This window comes from Hyperolius riggenbachi, chromosome 4 (genome assembly GCF_040937935.1).
Source record: "Hyperolius riggenbachi isolate aHypRig1 chromosome 4, aHypRig1.pri, whole genome shotgun sequence".
NCBI classification, from domain to species: domain Eukaryota; kingdom Metazoa; phylum Chordata; class Amphibia; order Anura; family Hyperoliidae; genus Hyperolius; species Hyperolius riggenbachi.
Window position 1 is genome coordinate 277,849,727 of NC_090649.1, and position 27,957 is coordinate 277,877,683.

A 27,957-nucleotide genomic window follows, 5' to 3' on the forward strand; every position below is an offset into this window, starting at 1 on the left:
AGAAGTTACCCCCAAACCAGAAGTAATTATGATCTAATGCAAATCTAGTACAGTTAATTACAAACTGGATCTGTTTCTCTTCTAATTCTCCTTTTTTATGCATAAAATATTCAATTGCTTTAAGACCCGCAGAATGTGGTATCACTGTATATAAAGATGTTATATCAGCAGTCACTAGAAAAGGGGGTTCATCAAAATTTAAATCTTTGATAATATTAATAACATGTTTTGAGTCCCTCAAATAAGAGTCTGTGGTAGTTACTAATGGCTGTAAGAATTTATCTATGTATTCACCTAATCTATAGGTGACTGAACCTATCCCACTGACAATGGGTCTCCCTGGGGGGTTAGTAGTGCTCTTATGCACCTTTGGCAAATAATAAATTACTGGAGTCCTAATAGTCGAGGGTTTAAGATATTTAATCTCTTTCTCATTCAAAATCCCCTCTCTATTACCCCAGTCCATCAAAATTTCTAGTTCTTTCTTATATTTTGCCCCCGGATCTCCCCTTAATCTCTCATACGTATTCTCATCCTCAAGTAGGCGCAGCATTTCTCGATTGTAATCTTTCTTATCTAAAATCACTATCCCACCCCCCTTATCTGCTGCTTTTATTACCACTTCATTACTTTCCTTAAACTCTTTGATGCCTTTCTTTATCCACATATCATTATATGACCTTGGAATAGTCAGTTCTCTCAAGTCTTTAATCACCATCTTTTTGAATGCTTCAATTTGATGGTTACTATTCTGTGGGGGCTTAAAAATAGATTTATTCTTTAAACCACTGTGAACAAAACTTCTTTCCAAACTACTGTCCACTGTATTATCAGTGGGACCCGTTTTGGTCGCAAAAAATTTCTTTATACTTAATTTTCGTATGAACTTATGTATATCAATGAAAGTTCCGAATTTGTCCAATTTCTTAGGTGGAGCAAATTTCAAACCTTGATCTAGCAAGGATATCTGATTCGGATTAAGCGTTATGGAGCTCAGATTATATATTCCTTCCCCTTCTATTCTTTCCATTTTTTTGAGGCGTTGTTGATATCTTCTTCCTCCTCTGTTTCCTCGTCTAGTTCTGGTTTTCTCTTTCTCTCTCTTGTCCCTACACGGGGATCTATAAAAGGGTGTGCAACACAAGGAGTATTTGGGCATTCTGACTCTGATTCTGTCCAGTCCTTACTCAGAACCTCGAATCTATTGTGGATAGGTATCTGATTGGGGTTATGTACAACCCTCGGTCTCCACCCCCTCTGTGGTCTTTTCTTTATTTCCTTTCCTTTTCCATACTTTTTCTCCTCATACCTCCCTCCATATGCCTCATATTTCTGTCTGGGTCTATAGTCACTGGGGGGATTTAAATGTTGGTTTCTAACCGGTATCCTATTATATGGAGATTGGGCAGGATAATATCTCATTGGTTTTTCTATATAATGATATCTAGGATTATTTCTCCATTGGGGTTGGTTCACCCATTTTTTATTTTCTTTCCTTTCCCATCTCGGTTTCTGTTCAGGTATTTTATTAATTTTAGGTCTAACCACTATTGGGGTTTGTGTTCCCCCTTCAGCCCCCTCCTCTCTCAGTTGGGTATCTTTTACTTTATCTATGGGGGTTATCTTCTTCTGCCATTTAAATACTTCTCCTGCTTTATAGTCATTGAAATCTCTAATAAATTTCTTTTGTTTTTTGTTTTTTAAATCCTCATCCGTTTTTTTCAGATATCCTTGTAAATCTTTGGATAATTGCTTATATTCAAATAAGCATTTATAAGGTTCCAACTTAATCTTAATATTTTCTATTTCTTTATCCAAATTCTGCAATTTCACTTTTTTCCCTTTTACTAGTAGTCCCAATAACTCTTTCCCACATTTATTAAAAAATATGTACCAGTCCTCATCTGAAACATCAGTTCTCTCACTTTCATTGGGACTAAAATCCCATCTGCATCTACGTGGGACATAGCCTGCCTCACGATATCTTTCAAGGGAGGCTATGTCCCACCATACCGCCAGTTTCTTTTCACAGACATGACTTAGTGTTTTAAACTGGCTTTCCAAATTCTCTTCAAACACCTCACTATGAGTTTCTCCAAATGCCTCACCAATCTCAATATTACGTCTAGACATATAATCAAATACATCCAACATGGTTTCTGAGGTTAATCTGTTAATAACAACAGTATCAATTAAAAATAGAAAATAGAAAACACTTTGCTGCAGAAATTTCTGAAAACAGTAACACAAAAAATTATATACAATTTCCGCGCAAAGAGCTGAAAAGTCCCGAGAGCTGCCCAGAAGTTAAAAGTCCTTCAGATTGACTTCATAATAATATTTGTCCAAAACTTCAGCGCTACAAGGTCTCTTAATTCAGGAATCCGCCACCAACACCCCTCACAGTGCAGGCTTACCAGCTTCCTGTAAGACCCAGATTATAAGGTCTAAGCGTATATGTGGTCAGCAACCCCACCGATCTGTGATTTCCACGTTCTGTGATCCCAAAATATTCCTCCTCTGAAGATGTTCTCCGCATATGAGGGTATAATATCAAAGAGTAGAAAAATCTAAGTGCTCTCCGTTTTCATTTAAGACAAGCACTTTATTTCATAAAATTGTAAACAGATACTCACATAAGGGCCCTTATTACAGGGACCCTCAGTAGACAAAGCGTTTAAAACAAATAGTTTTGCAGGGTGCCAGTCTCCCCTCTGCCATCCGTTCCGCCCGACCTAGGTTTCGCTCACGCGTCCTCAGGGGCTTCTTAACGGATTGGCAACCCGGGTGGGTGTTAAATACCCTCTCACCTACATCTTAGACGCCGCCAGCGCATTAAGCCGCGCGTTCGCATCAGCGTGACGTAACTTCCGCCACGTCACTTCCGAAATTCCGCCGCGTGGAACGCACGGAAGGTAAAGTATATCGCTATTTCCCCTCAGTCATTCGGGGATAAGCTTGAAACGCAAGGAAGGTGTACATTTTAATCATTTTAATCGACTGTGAACATGGACTGTATATATATAGTGTTTAATATGGGATTTCGACATACTGGAATGAGGTGGAGTTTCCCTTAATATGCTTAGATCTGAGGTGTTTTATTGTTTTTATTGTTTTCATTTTATTTCATTTTATATCATTGATTTTATTTTATTTTATTTTATTTTTATTTTATTGTTATCTATTCCAGTGTATTTTTATTACTGTAAGTGGTAACTGCATAGATTAATGTGAATATGTTATACTGTGAAAACTTGTTGAAACGGGGTGCCACTTTAACCTCTGCACATCCTAATATAAGGAGCCTTCTGGAGCGGGCCTGAAATGGTCTTGCTTTAGATGGGGAAGGAGATTCAATGTACACCTTCCTTGCGTTTCAAGCTTATCCCCGAATGACTGAGGGGAAATAGCGATATACTTTACCTTCCGTGCGTTCCACGCGGCGGAATTTCGGAAGTGACGTGGCGGAAGTTACGTCACGCTGATGCGAACGCGCGGCTTAATGCGCTGGCGGCGTCTAAGATGTAGGTGAGAGGGTATTTAACACCCACCCGGGTTGCCAATCCGTTAAGAAGCCCCTGAGGACGCGTGAGCGAAACCTAGGTCGGGCGGAACGGATGGCAGAGGGGAGACTGGCACCCTGCAAAACTATTTGTTTTAAACGCTTTGTCTACTGAGGGTCCCTGTAATAAGGGCCCTTATGTGAGTATCTGTTTACAATTTTATGAAATAAAGTGCTTGTCTTAAATGAAAACGGAGAGCACTTAGATTTTTCTACTCTTTGATATTATACCCTCATATGCGGAGAACATCTTCAGAGGAGGAATATTTTGGGATCACAGAACGTGGAAATCACAGATCGGTGGGGTTGCTGACCACATATACGCTTAGACCTTATAATCTGGGTCTTACAGGAAGCTGGTAAGCCTGCACTGTGAGGGGTGTTGGTGGCGGATTCCTGAATTAAGAGACCTTGTAGCGCTGAAGTTTTGGACAAATAACTTTCATAGTTGTCCTTTAACCACTTAAGGACCACGGGCTTAAAGAGACTCTGAAGTCATTTTTTTACCTGCTTTTGTTATATAATCCTCCTCAGCATGATTGCCCTAGTACAATCGCTGCATCCCCGCGGCAGATGAATGATTTATTACAGCGGAATAGCCCTGCAAAGCTCCACGGCTCTACTTCCTTGAAGAGGCAGAGCTTTACGCTGTAGCTCTTCCTCATCCACAGTCAATCTCTGTTCATCGCCGCCTCTTCCCACCCCTCTCAGTCCTCTTTCACTGAGAGGGGCGGGGAGGAGGCGGAGATCCATGGAGATTGATTGCGGAGAGGCAGAGCTACAGCTCAAAGCACTGCCTTTCCAGGACAGCAGAATCTGAGACCTGCAAAGTCGTGGAACTTTGCAGGTAGATTCATCTGTAATAAATCATTCATCTGCCGCGGCGATTTTACTTGGGCAGTCATGTTGAAGAGGATTATATAACAAAAGCAGGTAAGGAATGAGACTTCAGAGTCTCTTTAAACCCTCCTAGTAAACAGGCTATATTTTACTAAATAGGGCACTGCAGTTTTAAGGGCTTGCTGCAGGGCCGTACAACTCTGCCCACCAACAGAGCTTTCTGTTGGTGCGCTGTGATTGCTCCCCCAATGTTTATTTTTAAATATTTGTTTATTTGATTAATACATTTTTTTTCTTTTTTAAGCCTCCCTCCCCCGCCAGCCAATGACAGCGGATCGCTCCTGTCCCCCAATGGGGACAGCCGTGTCACACAAGCATCATTAGATGGCGGTTTCGCCGTGTAACAGTCTCCTAGTGGCGATCGCCGCTGGGAGACTGATGACGCAGCGGTGATCCATCATTCAGGCGGAGATGCGCGCGATCTCCTGCAAAACCCCACCCCAGGACTTCACGCCAATTGCCGTGGAGTGGTCCTGGGGCCATCGCTGTGTTCACACCAATAGGCGTGGCGCGGTTGGCAAAGGGTTAATTTCATATACAGTATTTCCTGCTAAAATAAGAGGTAAGAATTCTTTATGGGCTGTAAAAATCTGAAAAACTTTGCAGGACAACTTTTACCTTAGGAAAATAATGAGTGCGGAAACTTCTCAGAGCAGATTCATAGTAAGGTGAAACAGTGCACCATAGATTGTGATATTGTACGGATAGTTCCCTTTGATACCCTGTTGAAATCAAATACAGATTGAAGCTTCACACTGCTATGTTGAGCCGAGGAGGGTCAGGCATTCTCATTCCTTTTGTCGCATCCAGCTGATTGTATTCTTCTATTAATGAGGATAATGATGTCAGTGCTTCTGAAAAACAGCCTTGCTCCATGCCATCCACTTGTAAGTAATGGTGAAGGTGAGCCTGCAAATCACAGAGATGTCTTAATAACATTGATCCAAGTAACTTGGTAGCAAAAGACTCACATTTATCTTCTGCACATGATTTAAGGTGGTCATACATTAGCTGATGGTAACCAGATCGACTATTTTATAGATCCTTCTCTGATCAGATTAGATTACCTGTCCAGATATTGCAGACAGATTTCAGTATAAAACCTATTGGAAATCGGTTTAGTGCCGCCGCACCTGCCTGCCGGGTCCGGTATCAGTTGAAAAGGGTGCCTGAGCCGTCTGTGTGAAAAGAGTGCTACTATAGACTTCAATATTATTAGCCGCGAATCACGGCTATATAAATGCGGCTACAAGGAGGACATTTGAAGATTGGTTATACCAGCAGGTGCCTAGATTCAGTTATATCAGTTCAAAATAACATATGTTTGGCATGAAATGCGTCAAAGATTAGGTACCCCCATGGGGGATTAAGGTTAAGCACCATCAGGGGGAGTTAGGGCTAGGCACCACCAAGTGAGGTTGTTACGTTTCAAATGACTGCGCTGGGCCCCCCTAGTAATGTGCCACCCCTGAGCAGAAGTAGCTCACATATCCCTCAATATCTGCATGTTCTCAAGCCACATCGATATGAACCCTGGTAAAGTAACCAAGCAGAGCCACCAACTCAGGCATGGTCTTCATACAGGCTTGGCGACAGAACATCGCCTAAAGTGGGTGCTCTCTTGATAATGAAACTACATTTCCCTTCCAGTATGAGAGCTAACTCAGGATCATGTGGCAGCAAAAGATCACAGAGGCGTGCACCTTCAGTCCTTGGATTTATGTCAAACAATGTGACAGTGTAACCACATGGCTTATTCCTCGTATTCCACGATAGCAAAACAGCATATAAGTAGTGCAAATATAATCTTACATATCCTCAAGATGGTGGGTCATCCCAGTGGAGGTGGGTGGTGGGCATAAGGGTGGCTAAGCGACGGCTGTTTCGCGTCTCCTGACGCTTGGTCACGCTGCGTGCCACTGACAATGGAGGCTGTGCGCTTCCGGAGTTAAGACGGGGCGAGTTCGTCTTCCCTAAAAATAAGGATTGGCTGAGTGCTAGGTTGCCCGTGGGGAATTTTCGATGTGGGCATTGTAAATGGTGCAGAAAAATGATACCTCAAAGGAGTTTTAGGGTGGGCAAGGAATTTATACAAATAAGGGGATTTTTTACCTGCCAAACGGATTTTGTAGTGTATGCGTTGGTATGCCCCTGCGACCGGTTTTATATAGGACAGACCACCAGACCAATGAAAAGCAGAGTTAGTACCTGCTAACGATGTTTTCAACAATCCTTCAGGGCAAGGTGAGACGTCGCCCCTCCCAGACGCAGGAACAGACAGCACTTCCCCTATAAAAGAATCAAATGGCTAGTCCACCCTCAGTGCGTTTAGACAAGTACCCGACAGGTGAACAATCCACTAACCCACAATCAGTGCCACTATCTGACAAGACAACAAACACCAGGGTGGGCCCGTTGCCCTGAAGGATTGTTGAAAACATTGTTAGCGGGTACTAACTCTGCTTTTTCCCCACAATCCTTCAGGGCAAGGTGAGATGATAAACAAGTAATATAACCTTAGGGTGGGACCACCGCTTGAAGAATTTTCCTTCCAAACGCTTGGTAATGAGCAGACAATGCATCAATCCGGTAGTGACGAATGAACGTAGAAAACGTTGACCATGTTGCCGCCTTGCAAATTTGTTCAGGAGATGCACCTGCTCTATTTGCCCATGAAGCTGCCATGGCCCTAGTCAAATGTGCCTTAAAGGAAGCTGGCGGATCAACATTCATAACTTTATAAGCCTCAATTATCGCTAACTTAATCCAATTAGCTATAGTCGACTTAGAAGCTGCCTGGCCCGAATTTTTACCTGAATGTAAAATAAACAATGCATCTGACTTCCTAATATCAGCCGTTCTAGCCAGATACTCTAATACACATCTTCTAACATCTAAAGAATAGAAATTCTGTTCTTTTTCATTTTTTGGATTCACACAAAAGGTCGGTAAGACAATGTCCTGGGACCTGTGGAATTTTGACATCACTTTGGGACAAAATTTCGGATCTGTCTGAAGCACTAATCTGTCCTGAAAGTCTTAAAAGTAAGGGCTTTTAATTGATAACGACAATCTCACTGACTCTCCTAGCCGTTGTAATTGCTATAAGGAAAACTACCTTATATGTAAGCATTTTAAGAACACTATCCTTTAGTGGTTCAAACGGAGCCTTGACCAGGCCCTGCAGAACTATAGACAGATCCCAAGGAGATACGTATGGTCTGAAAATCGGAATCTTTCTTGAAACTGCTTTCATAAACCTTACAATTAAAGGAGAGGTAGAAATAGGCACACCAGAAAAAGCGGAAAGCGCTGCCATCTGTACTCAGAGTACCGACTGACACATTCTTCTCCCAACCTTCCTGGAGAAAATCCAGAATTGCTGGAATAGACATGCTATCAAACTTAAAGGGAAGGTTCAGGGTGCGCCTGCGCAGTACAGCCCGGAGGACGTCCGATGACGTCAGCGCGCCCCCGTGAGGCGCATTTTGAAACGCAGAAGAGCCCGACCTGGCAGCCGGCCTGGCCAGGTCGGCCACCGGAGGGGACCGGGAGCCTGCGGAACGGCGCCGAGGGCATGTCCTGGCTGCCCACGGCTGGAGGAAGCCCCAGGTAAGTGGATGGGCATTTTTATTTTTTTAACCACTTGAGGACCTAGGGCTTTCTACCCCTTAAGGACCGGCCACTTTTTTTCCATTCAGACCACTGCAGCTTTCACGGTTTATTGCTCGCTCATACAACCTACCACCTAAATGAATTTTGGCTCCTTTTCTTGTCACTAATAAAGCTTTCTTTTGATGCTATTTGATTGCTCCTGCGATTTTTACTTTTTATTATATTCATCAAAAAAGACATGAATTTTGGCAAAAAAATGATTTTTTTAACTTTCTGTGCTGACATTTTTCAAATAAAGTAAAATTTCTGTATACATGCAGCGCGAAAAATGTGGACAAACATGTTTTTGATAAAAAAAAAAACCAATCAGTGTATATTTATTGGTTTGGGTAAAAGTTATAGCGTTTACAAACTATGGTGCAAAAAGTGAATTTTCCCATTTTCAAGCATCTCTGACTTTTCTGACCCCCTGTCATGTTTCATGAGGGGCTAGAATTCCAGGATAGTATAAATACCCCCCAAATGACCCCATTTTGGAAAGAAGACATCCCAAAGTATTCACTGAGAGGCATAGTGAGTTCATAGAAGCTATTATTTTTTGTCACAAGTAAGCGGAAAATGACACTTTGTGAGAAAAAAAAAAAAGTTTCCATTTCTTCTAACTTGCGACAAAAAAAAATGAAATCTGCCACGGACTCACCATGCCCCTCTCTGAATACCTTGAAGGGTCTACTTTCCAAAATGGGTCATTTGTGGGGTGTGTTTACTGTCCTGACATTTTGGGGGGTGCTAAATTGTAAGCACCCCTGTAAAGCCTAAAGGTGCTCATTGGACTTTGGACCCCTTAGCGCAGTTAGGCTGCAAAAAAGTGCCACACATGTGGTATTGCCGTACTCAGGAGAAGTAGTATAATGTGTTGTGGGGTGTATTTTTACACATACCCATGCTGGGTGGGAGAAATATCTCTGTAAATGACAATTTGTTAATTTTTTTTACACACAATTGTCCATTTACAGAGATCTTTCTCCCACTCAGCATGGGTATGTGTAAAAATACACCACAAAACACATTATACTACTTCTCCTGAGTACGGCGATACCACATGTGTGGCACTTTTTTGCACCCTAACTGCGCTAAAGGGTCCAAAGTCCAATGAGTACCTTTAGGATTTCACAGGTCATTTTGAGAAATTTCGTTTCAAGACTACTCCTCACGGTTTAGGGCCCCTAAAATGCCAGGGCAGTATAGGAACCCCACAAATGACCCTATTTTAGAAAGAAGACACCCCAAGGTATTCCGTTAGGAGTATGGTGAGTTCATAGAAGATTTTATTTTTTGTCAAAAGTTAGCGGAAAATGACACTTTGTGAAAAAACACAATTAAAATCAATTTCCGCTAACTTGTGACAAAAAATAAAATCTTCTATGAACTCGCCATACTACTAACGGAATACCTTGGGGTGTCTTCTTTCTAAAATGGGGTCATTTGTGGGGTTCCTATACTGCCCTGGCATTTTAGGGGCCCTAAACCGTGAGGAGTAGTCTTGAAACGAAATTTCTCAAAATGACCTGTAAAATCCTAAAGGTACTCATTGGACTTTGGGCCCTTTAGCGCAGTTAGGGTGCAAAAAAGTGCCACACATGTGGTATCGCCATACTCGGGAGAAGTAGTACAATGTGTTTTGGGGTGTATTTTTACACATACCCATGCTGGGTGGGAGAAATACCTCTGTAAATGGACAATTGTGTGTAAAAAAATCAAAAGATTGTCATTTACAGAGGTATTTCTCCCACCCAGCATGGGTATGTGTAAAAATACACCCCAAAACACATTATACTACTTCTCCCGAGTACGGCGATACCACATGTGTGGCACTTTTTTGCACCCTAACTGCACTAAGGGGCCCAAAGTCCAATGAGTACCTTTAGGATTTCACAGGTCATTTTTGTGTCAAGACTACTCCTCGCGGTTTAGGGCCCCTAAAATGCCAGGGCAGTATAGGAACCCCACTAATGACCCCATTTTAGAAAGAAGACACCCCAAGGTATTCCGTTAGGAGTATGGTGAGTTCATAGAAGTTTTTATTTTTTTGTCACAAGTTAGCGGAAATTGATTTTAATAGTTTTTTTTCGCAAAGTGTCTTTTTCCGCTAACTTGTGACAAAAAATAAAATCTTCTATGAACTCACCATACTCCGTACGGAATACCTTGGGGTGTCTTCTTTCTAGAATGGGGTCATTTGTGGGGTTCCTATACTGCCCTGGCATTTTAGGGGCCCTAAACCGTGAGGAGTAGTCTTGAAACCAAATGTCGCAAAATGACCTGTGAAATCCTAAAGGTACTCATTGGACTTTGGGCCCCTTAGCGTACTTAGGGTGTAAAAAAGTGCCACACATGTGGTACCGCCGTACTCAGGAGAAGTAGTATAATGCGTTTTGGGGTGTATTTTTACACATACCCATGCTAAGTGGGAGAAATATCTCTGTAAATGACAATTGTTTGATTTTTTTACACACAATTGTCCATTTACATAGAAATTTCTCCCACCCAGCATGGGTATGTGTAAAAATACACCCCAAAACACATTATACTACTTTTCCTGAGTACGGCGGTACCACATGTGTGACACTTTTTTGCAGCCTAGGTGCGCTAAGGGGCCCAACGTCCTATTCACAGGTCATTTTGAGGCATTTGTTTTCTAGACTACTCCTCGCGGTTTAGGGCCCCTAAAATGCCAGGGCAGTATAGGAACCCCACAAGTGACCCCATTTTAGAAAGAAGACACCCCAAGGTATTCTGTTAGGAGTATGGTGAGTTCATAGAAGATTTTATTTTTTGTCAAAAGTTAGCGGAAAGTGACACTTTGTGGAAAAAAAACAATAAAAATCAATTTCCGCTAACTTTTGACAAAAAATAAAATCTTCTATGAACTCGTCATACACCTAACAGAATACCTTGGGGTGTCTTTTTTTCTAAAATGGGGTCACTTGTGGGGTTCCTATACCGCCCTGGCATTTTACGGGCCCAAAACCGTGAGTAGTCTGGAAACCAAATGTCTCAAAATGACTGTTCAGGGGTATAAGCATCTGCAAATTTTGATGACAGGTGGTCTATGAGGGGGCGAATTTTGTGGAACCGGTCATAAGCAGGGTGGCCTTTTAGATGACAGGTTGTATTGGGCCTGATCTGATGGATAGGAGTGCTAGGGGGGTGACAGGAGGTGATTGATGGGTGTCTCAGGGGGTGGTTAGAGGGGAAAATAGATGCAATCAATGCACTGGGGAGGTGATCGGAAGGGGGTCTGAGGGGGATCTGAGGGTTTGGCCGAGTGATCAGGAGCCCACACGGGGCAAATTAGGGCCTGATCTGATGGGTAGGTGTGCTAGGGGGTGACAGGAGGTGATTGATGGGTGTCTCAAGGTGTGATTAGAGGGGGGAATAGATGCAAGCAATGCACTGGCGAGGTGATCAGGGCTGGGGTCTGAGGGCATTCTGAGGGTGTGGGCGGGTGATTAAGTGCCCTAGGGGCAGATAGGGGTCTAATCTGATAGGTAGCAGTGACAGGGGGTGATTGATGGGTAATTAGTGGGTGTTTAGGGTAGAGAACAGATGTAAACACTGCACTTGGGAGGTGATCGGACGTCGGATCTGCGAGCGATCTATTGGTGTGGGTGGGTGATCAGATTGCCCGCAAGGGGCAGGTTAGGGGCTGATTGATGGGTGGCAGTGACAGCGGGTGATTGATGGGTGGCAGTGACAGGGAGTGATTGATGGGTGGCAGTGACAGGGGGTGATTGATGGGTGATTGATAGGTGATTGACAGGTAATCAGTGGGTTATTACAGGGGAGAACAGATGTAAATATTGCACTGGCGAATTGATAAGGGGGGGTCTGAGGGTAATCTGAGCGAGTAGGCGGGTGATTGGGTGCCCGCAAGGGGCAGATTAGGGTCTGATCTGATGGGTAACAGTGACAGGTGGTGATAGGGGGTGATTTATGGGTGATTGATGGGTAATTAGTGGGTGTTTAGAGGAGAGTAAACGCTGCGCTTGGGTGGTGATCTGATGTCGCATCTGCGGGCGATCTATTGGTGTGGGTGGGTAATCAGATTGCCCGCAAGGGGCAGGTTAGGGGCTGATTGTTGGGTGGCAGTGACAGGGGGTGACAGGGGGTGATTGATGGGTGATAGGTGATTGGCAGGTGATTGACAGGTGATCAGTGGGTTAATACAGGGAAGGATAGATGTAAATAATGCCCTGGCGAATTGATAAGGGGGGGTCTGAGGGTAATCTGAGCGTGTAGGCGGGTGATTGGGTGCCCGCAAGGGGCAGATTAGGGTCTGATCTGATAGGTAACAGTGATAGGGGGTGATTGATGGGTAATTAGTGGGTGTTTAGAGAAGAGAACAGATGTAAACAATACATTTGGGAGGTAATCTGACGGCGGGTTTGCGGGCGATCTAATGGTGTGGGTGGGTGATCAGATTGCCCGCAAGGGGCAGGTTAGGGGCTGATTGATGGGTGGCAGTGACAGGGGGTGACAGGGGGTGATTGATGGGTGATAGGTGATTGGCAGGTGATTGACAGGTGATCAGTGGGTTATTACAGGGAAGAACAGATGTAATGAATGCACTGGTGAATTGATAAGGGGGGGTCTGAGGGCAATCTGAGCGTGTGGGCGGGTGATTGGGTGCCCGCAAGGGGCAGATTAGGGTCTGATCTGATAGGTAAAAGTGACAGGTGGTGATAGGGGGTGATTGATGGGTGATTGATGGGTAATTAGTGTGTGTTTAGAGGAGAGAATAGATGTAAACAATGGATTTGGGAGGTGATCTGATGTCGGATCTGCGGGCGATCTATTGGTGTGGGGGGGTGATCAGATTGCCCGCAAGGGGCAGGTTAGGGGCTGATTGATGGGTGGCAGTGACAGGGGGTGATTGATGGGTGATTGACGGGTGATTGACGGGTGATCAGGGGGGATAGATGCATACAGTACATTGGGGGGTGGTGGTCTGGGGGGGGTCTGGGGAGAATCTGGGGGGTTGGGGGGTGATCAGGAGGGAGCAGGGGGCAGGGGGGGGGTATTAAAAAAAAATAGCGTTGACAGATAGTGACAGGGAGTGATTGATGGGTGATTAGGGGGGTGATTGGGTGCAAACAGGGGTCTGGGGGGTGGGCAGGGGGGGGGGTCTGATGGGTGCTGTGGGCGATCTGGGGCGGGGGGGGGAGAAAATCAGTGTGCTTGGTGCAGACTAGGGTGGCTGCAGCCTGCCCTGGTGGTCCCTCGGACACTGGGACCACCAGGGCAGGAGGCAGCCTGTATAATACACTTTGTAAACATTACAAAGTGTATTATACACTTTGTATGCGGCGATCGTCGGGTTAACATCCCGCCGGCGCTTCCGTATGGCCGGCGGGATGTTGCGGCGAGTGAGCGGCGACAGGCGGAGGCGGAGGATCGCGTCACGGATGACGCGATCGCTCCGCCCATGCCCAAACAAGGACCGCCGCATTTTGTCAATACGGCGGTCCTTGCGGCGTCTGCTTCCCGGCCGCAATTTGTCTATACGGCGGTCGGGAAGTAGTTAAGAGCCACCCTGAACCTTCCCTTTAAGACTTCTTCAGCCAGACATGAAAAACGTTCCAGTACTTTAAATAAATTTTCCTTGTCACCTCTTTACGACTTCCAATTAACGCTGAGGCCGCTTTATCTGACACTCCCATGCTCCTCAACCAAGTTAATTCAGGATCCACTCAGCCAGATTCAGTCGATCCGGATGTGGATGCCAAAGATCCCCCTGAACCAACAAATCTGGCCAGAGGGGCAGTAACCATGGTTGTTCCACCGTGAATCTTTTCATCATCGCAAACAAAGATCTTCTTGGCCACATAGGCGCTATCAGAATCATTCACCCTCGATTTTGTCTCCATCTTCCAAGAACCGCCGGGATCATGTTCAGAGGAGGAAAGACATAAATCAAAGGAAAGTCCCATTGGTAATTGAACGCATTTATCCCTATCGCCCTGTCCATTGGATTCAATGAGTAAAAGTTTTTCATCTGCGCATTCTCTTGAGATGTTAGAAGATCCACTGACGGAATACCCCATTTTTCCGTGATCAGCAGAAATACTTGTTTGTTTAATGACCACTCTGGGGCTAGAATTTTGTTTCTGCTCAGCTTGTCCGCATCCATATTCAATGTGCCCCTGAGATGAACCGCTCTCAAGGACAACACATTCTCTTCTGCCCAGAATAAAATCTCTGCCGCAACTTCCTGCAATAACGAGGACCTCGTGCCGCCCTGCTTGTTTATAAATGCAACCATCGTAACATTGTCTGACTGAACTAAGACATGTGTCTTGAATATTATTGTCTTTGCCTGAGTGAGTGCTAAACTCACTGCTTTCAATTCTCTCCAATTCGAAGAGTTTTGAGACTCCTGCCTAGACCATTTGCCCTGGAACGCTGCATGGTCCACATGAGCCCCCCATCCCCACGAACTTGCGTCCGTGGTTAAAATTTTCCTTGTTGGATACTTCCATAGTTTGCCCTTTAGTAGATTGGAGTCCTCTAACTACCACTGAAGTGATGTTTTCACCAATATTGGAATGGACACCTTGAAGTCCAGGCTTCTCGGCTGCCCATCCCAATTTTCCAATAGAAAATTCTGAAGCGTTCTGAGGTGCGACAGTGCCCATGGCACCGCTACTATTGTTGATGACATTAATCCCAACACTTGCGATATCATTCTTAATGAAGGTTGCCACTCTTTTTGAAGTGTCAGAATAGCATTTTTTTTATTTTTCCCTTTTTTCCACGGGAAGATAAAATTTTTGATCCAGCGAATCTATTGAAATGCCCAAAAACACCATTCTTTGCTTTGGTAATAGGCACGATTTTTCCTGATTTATGATCCATCCTAATGACTGCAGATGATCTGACACTACATGCAGATGATCCTTCAATTCTGCCACTGAATTGCTCATAATTAAAGGGACTCCGAGCAGTGCAGAAACTATGGAAAGATGCATATCATTTTAAAGCTCTCTTTCTCCTCTTTCCAATGATATGTAAATCGCCGCCCTACGCCTTTTAGTTTTCGCTATTTTTCGCGATTGAAATTGCCGCGGCCGCAATTTCAATCGCGAAAATAAAGAAAACTAAAAGGCGTAGGGCAACGATTTAGGTGTCGCCAGAAAGAGGAGAAAGAGAGCTTTAAAATGATACGCATCTTTCCATAGTTAGATTGTATTACACAGGCCGACTTTTTCTGCTGAATGGAGCTGCTGACACTGGGGAAAGTGTCGTCCTGTGTAATACAAGTAACTATGGAAAAATCGATATCATTTTAAAGCTCTCTTTCTCCTCTTTCTGGCGACACCTAAATCGTCGCTCTACGCCTTTTAGTTTTCTTTATTTTCGCGATTGAAATCACGGCCGCGGCAATTTCAATCGCGAAAATAGCGAAAACTAAAAGGCGTAGAGCGGCGGTTTATATATCATTGGAAAGAGGAGAAAGAGAGCTTTAAAATGATATGCATCTTTCCATAGTTTCTGCACTGCTCGGAGTCCCTTTAAAAGGTCATCCAGATATGGAATCACCATGACCGACATTTCCCTTAAAGGAATCAAAGCTTCCCCCAGAATTTTTGTGAACATTCTTGGTGCGGAAGTGATCCCAAACGGGAGGCATAGGAATTGAAACTGCATTAGTATTCCGTTTACCTGAAGAGCAAACCTTAGAAATTTTTGAGATCACTTGTGGATTGGCACATGCCAATAAGCATCCCTGAGGTCTAACGAGACCATGAATGCCTCCGGAAATAAAAGTTCCTTTATGGTAAATATTGATTCCATTCGGAACTTCTTTTTCCTGATAAACGGGTTCAATTTCTTCGTTTAGGATCAGACGATATTTTCCTGATTGCTTTTTTACCAGAAATTCTTCGGAACTCTGCAGATTACATTCTGGCTTAACATGTTTTCTAAAATGTTCAGAATCTCTGGAACTAGACCTGGGTCTCTTGGTGGTCTTGAAATCACAAATCTTGACGGAGGGGGCATGGCAAACTCGATTTGTTAACCGAATTTGATTGTCTGCCGAATGAACGGACTTTTTACCACCCTTGACCAAGTGTGGTAAAAATATTTTAGCCTTCCCCCGACCGCCTGACACAAGTCATTGTGTCTTTGACTGACCCTCCGATGGCTTAGATCTAAATCCTCCTCTTTTGGATTTGTCACTAAACCACCTTTTGTTTCCTTTTTGGTCTTTATATGAATCCTTCTGGTTTGCCACTGGCTTACAAAAATATTTTCTATTAGACAATTTCTGTTTCTTAGGAAATGTTTTCTTTTTATTAGAAAATCTCTCCAACGCCAGATCTAAATCCGGACCGAACAATAGATCGCCTGAGAAGGGCACTCCACATAATCTATTTTTGGATGCTAAATTACCATCCCAGGTCTTAAGCCATAATGCCCTCCGGGAAACGTTTACCAGCGCAGTAGATCTGGCTGTAAACCTTATAGTCTCCGCAGAAGCATCCGCCAAATAATTCGATGCTTTATTCAAAATTGTAATGGACTCCATCAGTTGTTCCACTGATGCCCCTGCTAAAATATTTGCCTTGAGTTGGTTAATCCACAATTCTAATGTTCTGGCTACATAGGTTAAAGCTATTGCTGGTCTAAACGTAGCCGCATTCGCTTCCCATGTCCTTTTAAGGTAAGCATCAATCTTTTTGTCTATGGGGTCTTTAAGATCCCCTAGATCCTCAAAAGCCAAATCACCCTGTTTAGATACCTGCGAAAAGGGAGTATCCAACTTCGGACACTTGTCCCATAAAGCCGAATCCTCACCCGCAAAAGGAAATCTGCGTTTCAAAGCTTTAGAAATAAACAGTCTTTTCTGGATCCTTCCATTCCTTCAGAATGGTCTGCTTGATAGCATTATGCACCGGAAAAGTGAGACCTTTCTTTTCCTCCATCCCTTTATATAATTGGTCATGCAGGGATAAAGAAACAGCTGCCTCATTGTTTAATTCAAGAGTTTCATTAATCGCCGCAATCAGGGCCTCGGAATCTTCCACCCGAAACTTGAATCGGGAAGAAGTATCCATTTCTACCTCTTTAGAATCTGACTCTCATTCACATCCAACTGCTCCTGACTCTCACCCTCAGTCACTGGATTCACTGATACAGTACTCTGAGATGTAGAAGCAGCAGCCACAGATAAAGAGGATTTAAAAGAAGCTAAAGAGGAGTTGATCTCTTCTCTAAAAGCTTGCAAAGTCTTTTGTACAGAAGGACCAGATTGCTCTCCCAAAACCTTTTCTGTACATTGTTGACATAAAGTGTTGGCATAGGGCAATGGCAATTTCACATTGCATACAGGGCATCTCTTAAAGTAGGAGGAGGCCTCCCTGCTTCAGTTGTTTTTGCCTGCAATAACACACACAGCAGTATAAGATACAGATAACTCAACAATATGCACAAACAAAACCCCAGAAAGAGACTCTCTGCCTCACCTTCTAGGGGGGCTGGATTACTCGCAGTCTTTTCTGAAGCAGACATCATAACCAACGATATCCTGCCCAAGGACTGCAGTCTGTCTACTGCAGAGCAACCAACAAACGCCACCATCATAGCAAGGAAATGAGCAGCGCTACTCAAAAACAGACTAGTGCCTACCTGCAAAAGAGTACAAGCCCCACTTGTGGGGTCGAATACACACCGAGCATACACATGACCTGTCTACCACTAGAGGAGGATGTTGGTTTCCATTAACAGCTTGCATGCAACCTATTAAGTACTCGTCCCTCCCACTGCGAAGAAGTCAATCCTCCATGGGAGGGGCCCAACACCAACTAAATCCCAACCTATGTATATGCATAGCCTGGGTGCGGCTAATCAAATAAAATCGAAAATTGCGCAAAAGGTGGATCAGCGCAACACCAGGCCGCCTCCGAATGGCCTTCATCAGAGATGCGCTGAGCCCCCCCAGGGACTACAAACGCACCTTGAACCCAAACAGAAGCTCTGCATATACACCAAAAGCATGGCTATTAAGTGGGAGCAGCTGACCAAAAACGAATTACATTAGTACATAGCAAGGAAATGAGCAGCGCTACTCAAAAACAGACTACTGCCTACCTGCAAAAGAGTGCAAGCCCCACTTGTGGGGTCGAATACACACCGAGCATACACATGACCTGTCTACCACTAGAGGAGGATGTTGGTTTCCATTAACAGCTTGCATGCAACCTATTAAGTACTCGTCCCTCCCACTGCGAAGAAGTCAATCCTCCATGGGAGGGGCCCAACACCAACTAAATCCCAACCTATGTATATGCATAGCCTGGGTGCGGCTAATCAAATAAAATCGAAAATTGAAAATTGCGCAAAAGGTGGCTCAGCGCAACACCAGGCCGCCTCCGAATGGCCTCCATCAGAGATGCGCTGAGCCCCCCCCAGGGACTACAAACGCACCTTGAACCCAAACAGAAGCTCTGCATATACACCAAAAGCATGGCTATTAAGTGGGAGCAGCTGACCAAAAACGAATTACATTAGTACATAGCAAGGAAATGAGCAGCGCTACTCAAAAACAGACCAGTGCCTACCTGCAAAAGAGTGCAAGCCCCACTTGTGGGGTCGAATACACACCGAGCATACACATGACCTGTCTACCACTAGAGGAGGATGTTGGTTTCCATTAACAGCTTGCATGCAACCTATTAAGTACTCGTCCCTCCCACTGCGAAGAAGTCAATCCTCCATATGAGGGGCCCAACACCAACTAAATCCCAACCTATGTATATGCATAGCCTGGGTGCGGCTAATCAAATAAAATCGAAAATTGAAAATTGCGCAAAAGGTGGATCAGCGCAACACCAGGCCGCCTCCGAATGGCCTCCATCAGAGATGCGCTGAGCCCCCCCAGGGACTACAAACGCACCTTGAACCCAAACAGAAGCTCTGCATATACACCAAAAGCCACCATCAGCCTGCACATGCTCTTCCCTTAAACCCTCCGCCCGCGGACGTCACACAAGACGGGACCAGAGCCGGAACCGGAAGTGACAGAAGGACCGGCCCCCATAGGCTTAAAACGCGGCCTCCGACATACCCGCCGGAACCTACGCATCAACCAGCCTCATGCGGATATTCTTCTGCATGCAAATCACGCATGACTTACCAGCATCCGGTCCTCTCCCGCTCCGACTCCACCACCACACCACATTCGGCCGAGAAAGGTAGGCAACCTCACAGACACAGCCCAGTGTGAGGTGAAGGCTAGACGACCTCAGTACCGTCGTCTCAGCCACCCTAGGAACAGACACCTGCAGCCCAGCACACAGGCTCAATCCCAAGGGGAGATGCCGACCTGCCTGGACGCAGGAACAAACAGCACTGGGGGTGGACTAACCATTTGATTCTTTTATAGGGGAAGTGCTGTCTGTTCCTGCGTCTGGGAGGGGCGACGTCCCACCTTGCCCTGAAGGATTGTGGGGAAAAAATAAGATTTGGTGAACACATGAGTTCTATTAAGTCGGGAAGGGGTTGTACTCGACTTATTGAGCATATGAGAAATGAACACCCACTTGAGAGATTTAATCTGCGATTTCTAGCCCTGGAAAAACAAGAGATCCCCTTGAGAGGGGGCGACAGGGAGCGATTGTTGTTGAGGAGGGAGACAAGATTAATCTTGAAGACTGATGCAACGGGCCCTTTAGGCCTTAACCACTTTCCGACCGCGTCACGCCGATGGGCGTGGCCGCGGCGGCAGCCCCAGGACCGCCTAACGCCGATTGGCGTAAAGTCCTGGGGCTGTAATTTGCATGAGATCGTGCGCACATCTCATACTCGGAGGGCGCAGCTCCTCCCCCTCTTCAGTCTCCGAGCGGCTATTGCAGCTCGGGAGACTGTTAGACGGCGATCACGCCGTCTATTTACACTGTGCAGCGCTGCGATCAGCACGTGCGACACGGCTGTCCCCCTGGGGGACAAGAGAGCGATCGGCTCTCATAGGCAGAAGCCTATGACAGCCGATCGCCATAATTGGCTGGCTGCGGGGAGGGAGGGAGGGAGGGAGAGGGTTTAAAGAAAGAGGGATTTTTTTTAAAACAAAAACAAACAATATTTATTATGAAAAAAACAAACATGGGGGGAGCGGTCAGACCCCACCAGCAGAGAGCTCTGTTGGTGGGGAGAAAAGGGGGGGGGGGAATCACTTGTGTGCAGTGTTGTGCACTTGGCCTTAAAGCTGCAGTGGCCAATTTTACTGAAAATGGCCTGGTCACTAGGGGGGTTTAGCCCTGCAGTCCTCAAGAGGTTAATGAAAAAATAGAACTATCTTGTATGTTAGATCCTTGAAACAATAAGTTAACAAATTTTTCATATGTACTGCATTATGTTTTGAGGTGTACTTTTGCTTGCATGCTTAATAGGGATAGGGGAGTTTCGTGTCCCCTTTCGTAAATGGACGAGATATATATTAGCAATATTTATGCACATCTTTAGTAACAGTGGCCCTGCTTGTGTCTAATTAACTGAGAAATTGCAGTGTAAGAACTGCTTAGTGTTTCTCACATTGACCTTATGCCCCTGAGCTAGATGCCCACGTGACCTATAATAATAGCTTTACCTCTTCAGAATTTTAATGTGAGCCCCCCATTTGTGTGTTTTTAAAGTTTTTTTTATATTGCGTAGCACTTTAATTCACAGTTGTAATAGATGCGGAGACGCGTATTTTTATGAGGGTCCTATGAGCATGCATGCATGTATGCTAAGCGGACTGTATAAATTCGCTCACTAGTACAAGTGCCCTAAGGCTGGTTAGCACTGTACGCTAGCTTTGCAAGCGCTGCTTTGTAACCATAGCAATTTAGTTACCTCCTTTTTTAATGGTTGGTCCAGTGGTGGAGGCGGAACTTAAATCTCCGCCTCCCGGCCCTCTGAGTAGCGTCCCCGTATCCTACGCAACCAACCTCAGCAAGGAGGAAGTGACGCGACCGGAAGGGGCAGAGCCTGGTGCCCCGTCTTAACTCCGGAAGCGCACAGCCTCCATTGTCAGTGGCACGCAGCTTGACCAAGCGTCAGGAGACGCGAAACGGCCGTCGCTTAGCCACCCTTATGCCCACCACCCACCTCCACTGGGATGACCCACCATCTAGAGCAGTGTTTCTCAACACGCGGTTCGCGTACCCCAGGGGGTACGCGAGACCATAGCTGGGGGTACGCAGCCAGGAGGGGATGCAGCGCAAAACGGGGGAGCATGCCCACACATAGCAGCGGGGAGGGGGGTCCACTCCCCCCCACCCTCACCTTGGACTCCCCCGTCAGCGCTTCCCCCTCCGACACGCATTAATAGCAGCGGCGGCATGGTAAAAGGAACGCGGACTTACTTCCGCGTTCCACGCCAGAGGTCCTTCTCTCTCAGAGATGACACTACTTCCTGTTTATCAGGAAGTAGTGTCAGACTCAGAGAAGATCGGACCTCCGGCATGGAACGCAGAAGTAAGTGTGCGTTCCTTTTACCATGCCGCCACCACTGTCTGCTATTAATGCGTGTCGGAGGGGGAAGCACTGACGGGGGAGTCCAAGGTGAGGGAGGGGGGGAGTGGACCCCCCTCCCCGCCGCTATGTGTGGGCATGCTCCCCCGTTTTGCGCTGCATCCCCTCCTGGCTATACTTTGGGCACACATGCCTAACTAAACTGTAGGCACCCATGCCTAGCTATCCTGGGGGCATCCATGCCAGGCTGTACTAAGGGCACCCATGACTGGCTATACTGGGGGTACTTATACCTAACTATACTGGGGGCACCTATACCTGGCTATACTGGGGGCATCCATGCCAGGCTGTACTAAGGGCACCCATGCCTGGCTATACTAGGAGGCACCCATGCCTGGCTATACTGGACGACACCCAATCCTGGCTGTACTGGGGGCACCCATGCCTGGCTATACTAGGGGCACCCATGCCTAGCTATGAGGACACCTATACCTATATATATACTGTGGGCACCAACCCATGCCTGGCTATACTGGGGGCACCTATACCTAGCTAAACTGAGGGCACCTATACTGGGGGCGGGCACCTATACCTGGGGGCACCTATACCTGCGGTGCGGTATATATGCGGTATAAGTGTGCGTGCGCGCGTGTGTGTGTGTATATATATATATATATGTGTGTGTGTGTGTGTGTGTGTGTGTGTGTGTGTGTGTGTGTGTGTATATACATATATATATATATATATATATATATATATATATATATACATACACGTGGGGGGGTACTTGGCTGGAACTGAATTGCGGTAGGGGGTACTTGGGCCGAAAAAGTTGAGAAACACTGATCTAGAGGATATGTAAGATTATATTTGCACTACTTATATGCCGTTTTGCTATCGTGGAATACGAGGAATAAGCCATGTGGTTACACTGTCACATTGTTTGAAATAAATCCAAGGACTGAAGGTGCACGCCTCTGTGATCTTTTGCTGCCATTTGATTGAACTTTCTTCCTGTTTGTTTATGCAGAGCACACGTCAAGTGACATTTGGCTATGTAGTGCAAATAGTGGGTCTTCCAGTATAAGCCTGTGTAGTAACCATCGAGGGTAGATCGCATGCCAGTGGGATGCGCCACACTTTTTCTTTCTACTTTGTTTGAACACAAGCTAACTCAGGATCCCCATATAATACTGGTAGGTGTCTCCTAACTATATCCACTATGCTGTTAAACTCTATCCTGTATGGGGTGGAAAAAGGAAACCACCTGTCTCCTCCAATTGGACCTGCAGGATTCCTTCAAAATGTCTTCCCCGCTCTTGGCTAATGCTCTTTTTGTTCACTCTCTCTATAGTCCAATCAGGACTATAAAAAGGAAAAGTGTGAATTTCAAAAACATAGAAACTAGGAAAAGGCAAATACTGTGAGATACTTACCTTCTTTTTGTACAGCCTATTAAACCTGTCTCTGAGGTCCATAAATGTAGGCTTCACACATGTGTTGTTAGCTAGAGCAAGCAGAGAATGGGAGTGTCCAAAAGGAGGGACAGAGCACAATCCGGTCTTCCACCCTTCTTGGTTCCAGGAGACAAACTGCAGTGAAGGTTTCAGCCTGGGAAAAAAAAAACCAAAAATTTACAAATGACATTTAAAACGGTAATGAGGTTCCGTAACACAGATGGCAGCTGACAGTAAGGCAGTGAACAGATATCAATGTTCCCATAATAAAAACTAAAAGATGGTAGTTGTAATGGTTCTTGTACTGAGTGGGTTTCTATGGCGTGTGACAGACAGGTGAAGTCTTAGACAGGACTTAGGCTCCCTGCACACTGCATGCGATTCCGATTTTGAATCGGTTTTTACATCCGATTCAGATTTTTTTTATCATTACTGCATGCTGCATTTTTCTCCATTTTTCTGTTGATTGCATTCAGGGAAAAACTGAATTGCAAATTGGAAACGGAATCGCAAAACGGATTTGCAGTGTGCAGGGAGCTTTAACCAGTTGCCGACTACTCCACGCCATGTGGTGTGAGGAGTACGGCAGCCCTAGGACCGCTCCACACTGATTGGCGTGAACGGCTGTCAGGTACACTGCTCCACCTTCAGGTAGACTGTGATGGCGTAACCACTGTCTAATTACTTTGTACAGCGCTGCGATCTGCAGCAGTGCTGTACTGGGGACAGCCGTGTGACACGGCTGTCCCCTCCAGAGTGTCAGTGGTAATCCGCTGTCATAGGCTGAAGCCTATGACAGCCGATCACAATGATTGGCTAGCAGGGGGAGGGAGGGTTTAGGGAAAAGAGAGAGAGAAAAAAACAAACACCTAAAAAAAAAAAACACAAAAAAAAACCCCCCCTAAAAACAAAAAAAACAAAACCAACCACATTTATTTAAAAATAATTAATACAAATAATTTGTGGAAAAAAATAAATAAACATTGTGCGGGGGATCAGACCCCACCAACAGGAAGCTCTGTTGGTGGAGGGAAAAGGTAGAGGTGGAATCACTCATATGCTGTGTTGTGCGGCCCTGCAGCTTGGCATTAAAGCTGCAGTGGCCATTTTAACAAAAAATGTCCTGTCACTAGGGGGGGGGGGGGGGTTTAACACTGCGGTCCTCAAGTGGTTAAACTGTATTCCAAAACACAGGCATATTACTAAAGGAGATTCTAGTTTTGGGGACAAACATCTCAAATGGAATCTAGTAAAATAAATAAATATACAGTATATGAATTCCCTTTCTAAAATTTGCAGAATGTAAATAGCCCAAGAAAAAAAAAACAATTCTATCACTAGATACATATAAAACCTTTGATAATTTAGTGTTCAATGGTCATAACTCATAAAACGTTTTGAAGAAATAAGGTTAAAATAGGAAAAAAATGTAGATCTTATATAAAAGCCTTGCAGCCAAAGTATAGAATAAATGCTATATAAATAAAGAGAGGAAAAAGACAAGGCTGCCTACTCTCATCCCTATCACTTGCTGTGGCAACAGAACCACTTGCTGCTTTAGCTATAGCCTAGAATGCGATGCAAGGACTGAGTATAGAATCCCTAGCATATACAACATGTACTTTACACTTTAATACATAAAGTGCACTCAGCAGTGTCACTACCAGACATCCTAAAACTAATAATGAAATATAGGGAATATCCTTGCCCTGAGTTAAAATGGTAGAAAATTAAAAAATTCCTGGGATTGACAATGGAACTGAAAATAAAACTGATATAAATACAGGACAGATATGGGAAACAATGGCTTAGTACATACCTTTCAATATTCCTGCGGAGGTCTGAGATGTGAACATTCCCTCTCACCATCAAAGCACAAGCAAGGTAAAGATTATGTTTAGGGTCTGCTTGAATTAACTGGTGGTCTTTATTGAAGGCATCCGAGAACATCTGGTCTAACCTGAGCATAAATAAATAAATCATGTATAAAGACAATGAAAATGATATACGACATGGATATAGAAACCTTTTTGTAATACGATGGGATTATAATTGAGTTCAGTCTGCATCTGGATATACTGTCTAGACATGTTAAATGACGCGCCTTTGCAGTCATGGCAACAGTTCACTGTATGTTGGATTATGCCATTCAGAGGTTTCAATTTTGCATCCCCATTGCCTTATGTAGGAAGTGTTTCATTCATGCAGGTAGGACTAGTCAAATCTACAGGGATTTCCTCATGCCAATCCTAAAGTGAATCATTTTTCCTTGAAAGTTGGGTTACAGAAACCACCAAAAATGAGTTTCGCAAGCTGAATCTGCTCACTCTTTGTTTTGTTAGTTGTAGCATGTATATGATCTAAATTCAATGATTACATTTTTCATTCATGAAACAATTGCTGTACAGCTCTACGTCTGTGCTGCCAGGACCGGTGTGGGTGATAGCGTTAATAACTCACTGGCTCACCTGTACCGGTTGAATTCAACAAAACTGCTATGGCATTTGTTCTAAAGTGTTCCAAAGCTTTGTAGCCACCCCCACCTGCGTTGCCATGGCTTGCCCCTAGCCTGGCAGCTGTAGCCTCATTGGTGGCTGCTGAGATGGGGGCTCGCTGTTGAAACGCAGTTGGTGGTGGTCACAGAGCCTCAGAACATTTTCCGCAGCCGAGGTAGAGTTTCTGACATATAATGATTTATGGGTGTGTGGGTGAGTAAGTAACCCTACCACCTGACACAGAGCCTTACATTACAGACTGTCACACACTCATTTTTCACTCCTGGTGCTTTTTAAGTTTAAAAGAAATGGAAAAAAAACTCTGGCTGCCCTGCCCAAAGCCTTTTGGATGTCTTATCTCTAGTGCAGATTGGTACTTTATAGGAAGGCTAAGCCCGCAAGGCTCTACCCCCTGAGCAAAATTGGCAACATGGTTCTTAACATTGAGGAGCACCTGTTCCAATCATTGCAATTCTCTGGGGGTCATATCCTTGATTAAGAACCCACCCATTGCCGGTCCACACTGTCAAATAGCTGCCACAACATTAATGGAGCCACAGCACCTTTGTACTTCTTGTTGAAACACACAAACACACCATGATGGCTCAAATAAATGGAACAATGGAAAGCACGGGCAGATATTTTAAACATGCCGATGACAGAACTCAGTGATGTGGTAGCTGTGCTACAGCGTAGGAGATTTTTGGTGGGTGGGGGTTCTTTAATCAAGACTTCATGGCAACTGTTTTTTTTCCTGTCATTTTTCTTAAAATAATTTCTTCCGTCTCTTTTCTTCTTCTTCTTTTTCTTTTTTTTTTTTTTTTTTTTTTACTTATAGCCCTTGTAGTCATTTCCTTAGGTGGGGAGGGCCCTTATTAAATAGGGCATTCAGATTTTACAAAATATCTCCACATACAACTACTCCAATTTCCTTTTGGAAGCAATGGAGGTGAGGAAGATTCCACGATCCTTAACATTGAATAGGAGTTCAAATTGTCACAAGCACGCACTGCTATTAAAACCTTATTTGACAGGTAGTGATGGTTCGCCACCTCCTATACAGAAAATCCTACCACAGAGGCAGCGCTACACAAAACACTCCGGGATGAAATTCACATATAAAATGTCTATCAATCACAGGAGCTCTCTTCTATAACCAGACTTCCTGATCTGATACAATCTTGTCACTTGAGCATAAACAGGACAGCTGCCACTACACCCTTAGTGTGAGACAAACCGTCCTGTTACACCTCCAAAACAGTCAATTCACACGTTGGGAACGTTATCAGGGTCGTCCCCACCTCCCTGTCTCCTCCTAGATGTGCAGTAAGTGAACAGACTGTTCCTCCAAAGTAAAAACAATCCCAGACATTCACAGAATACCTCAAATATCTTTGGCAAAATGCCCCCCCCCCCCCCCCCCCGGGCTAAGAATTTCTCAAATGGTGGCATAGGGGGAAAGCTCTACCCATTTGGGCACATAGTCTGCAAGGTCTAATGAGTTTTATACAAATCACATTAGCCCCGATTCAGTTCACCTTCAGTTCACCGTAACGGTAGGCGATATTTTCACACCTGATCAATAAAATACCTTTTAAAGAGAACCCGAGGTGGGATTTAATTATGTTAGTGGGGCACAGAGGCTGGTTGTGCACACCAACACCAGCCTCTGTTGCCCCATGGTGTGCCTCCAGGCCCCCCCTGCACGCCGCTATCCCCTCCGCAGTGCTAGCGACACACAGCGTGTCGCCAGCACAATGTTTACCTCTGCCTGTCTGTTAGCGCCACTCCCCGCCTCCTCCGTATCGGCGCTACCCGCCCACGTCACTTCCCTCCAATCAGCGGGAGGGAAGTGACGCGGGCGGGTAGCGCCGATACAGAGGAGGCGGGGGAGCGGCGCTAACAGACAGGCAGAGTTAAAAAATGTGCTGGCGACACGCTGCGTGTCGCTAGCACTGCGGGGGGTATGGCGGCGCGCAGGGGGGTCCTGGAGGCACACCATGGGGCAACAGAGGCTGGTGTTAGTGTGCACAACCAGCCTCTGTGCCCCACTAACATAATTAAATCCCACCTCGGGTTCTCTTTAAGTCACCACCAAGCAAGAAAATATTCAGAATAATTTTGACAGTACTTTTCCCCCTACTTGTACTTTTTCAAAACGCAAAGTGCTGAAAAATGCAGGATAAAATGCAAATTGAATAATAGCTACTGTTTTAATGATGTATCAAAGGCAATGATGTTGAAAATGTATATATTTCTTACATTTTCATAATTAAAGATATCTGAAAGCATTACTGCATTTTAGATGTATGGTAATCTTCATAAACTTTTCTGTAGATAGTAAACAGCTCTGCAGGGTTCACAATTTCAACATCATCGATGTCCTTGTCATCCATAACACTAGCATCAG

At 44.9% G+C, this 27,957-nt stretch overlaps 1 protein-coding gene across 2 annotated transcripts in view; it reads right to left on the reverse strand.

The window, feature by feature from the left end:
- Positions 1 to 3,976: 3,976 nt before the first annotated feature.
- The window catches only part of TUBE1 (tubulin epsilon 1), a 74,729-nt gene continuing 50,748 nt past the window's right edge, over positions 3,977 to 27,957 (reverse strand). For both annotated transcript variants that reach the window (XM_068231318.1, XM_068231319.1), the window contains 3 exons: positions 24,872 to 25,012; positions 23,032 to 23,206; positions 3,977 to 5,371 (listed from right to left, as the gene is read on the reverse strand). In XM_068231318.1, the coding sequence (XP_068087419.1) occupies positions 5,213 to 5,371; positions 23,032 to 23,206; positions 24,872 to 25,012 (475 nt within the window). In that variant the 3' untranslated portion in view covers positions 3,977 to 5,212. The remainder of the gene's footprint in view (positions 5,372 to 23,031; positions 23,207 to 24,871; positions 25,013 to 27,957) is intronic.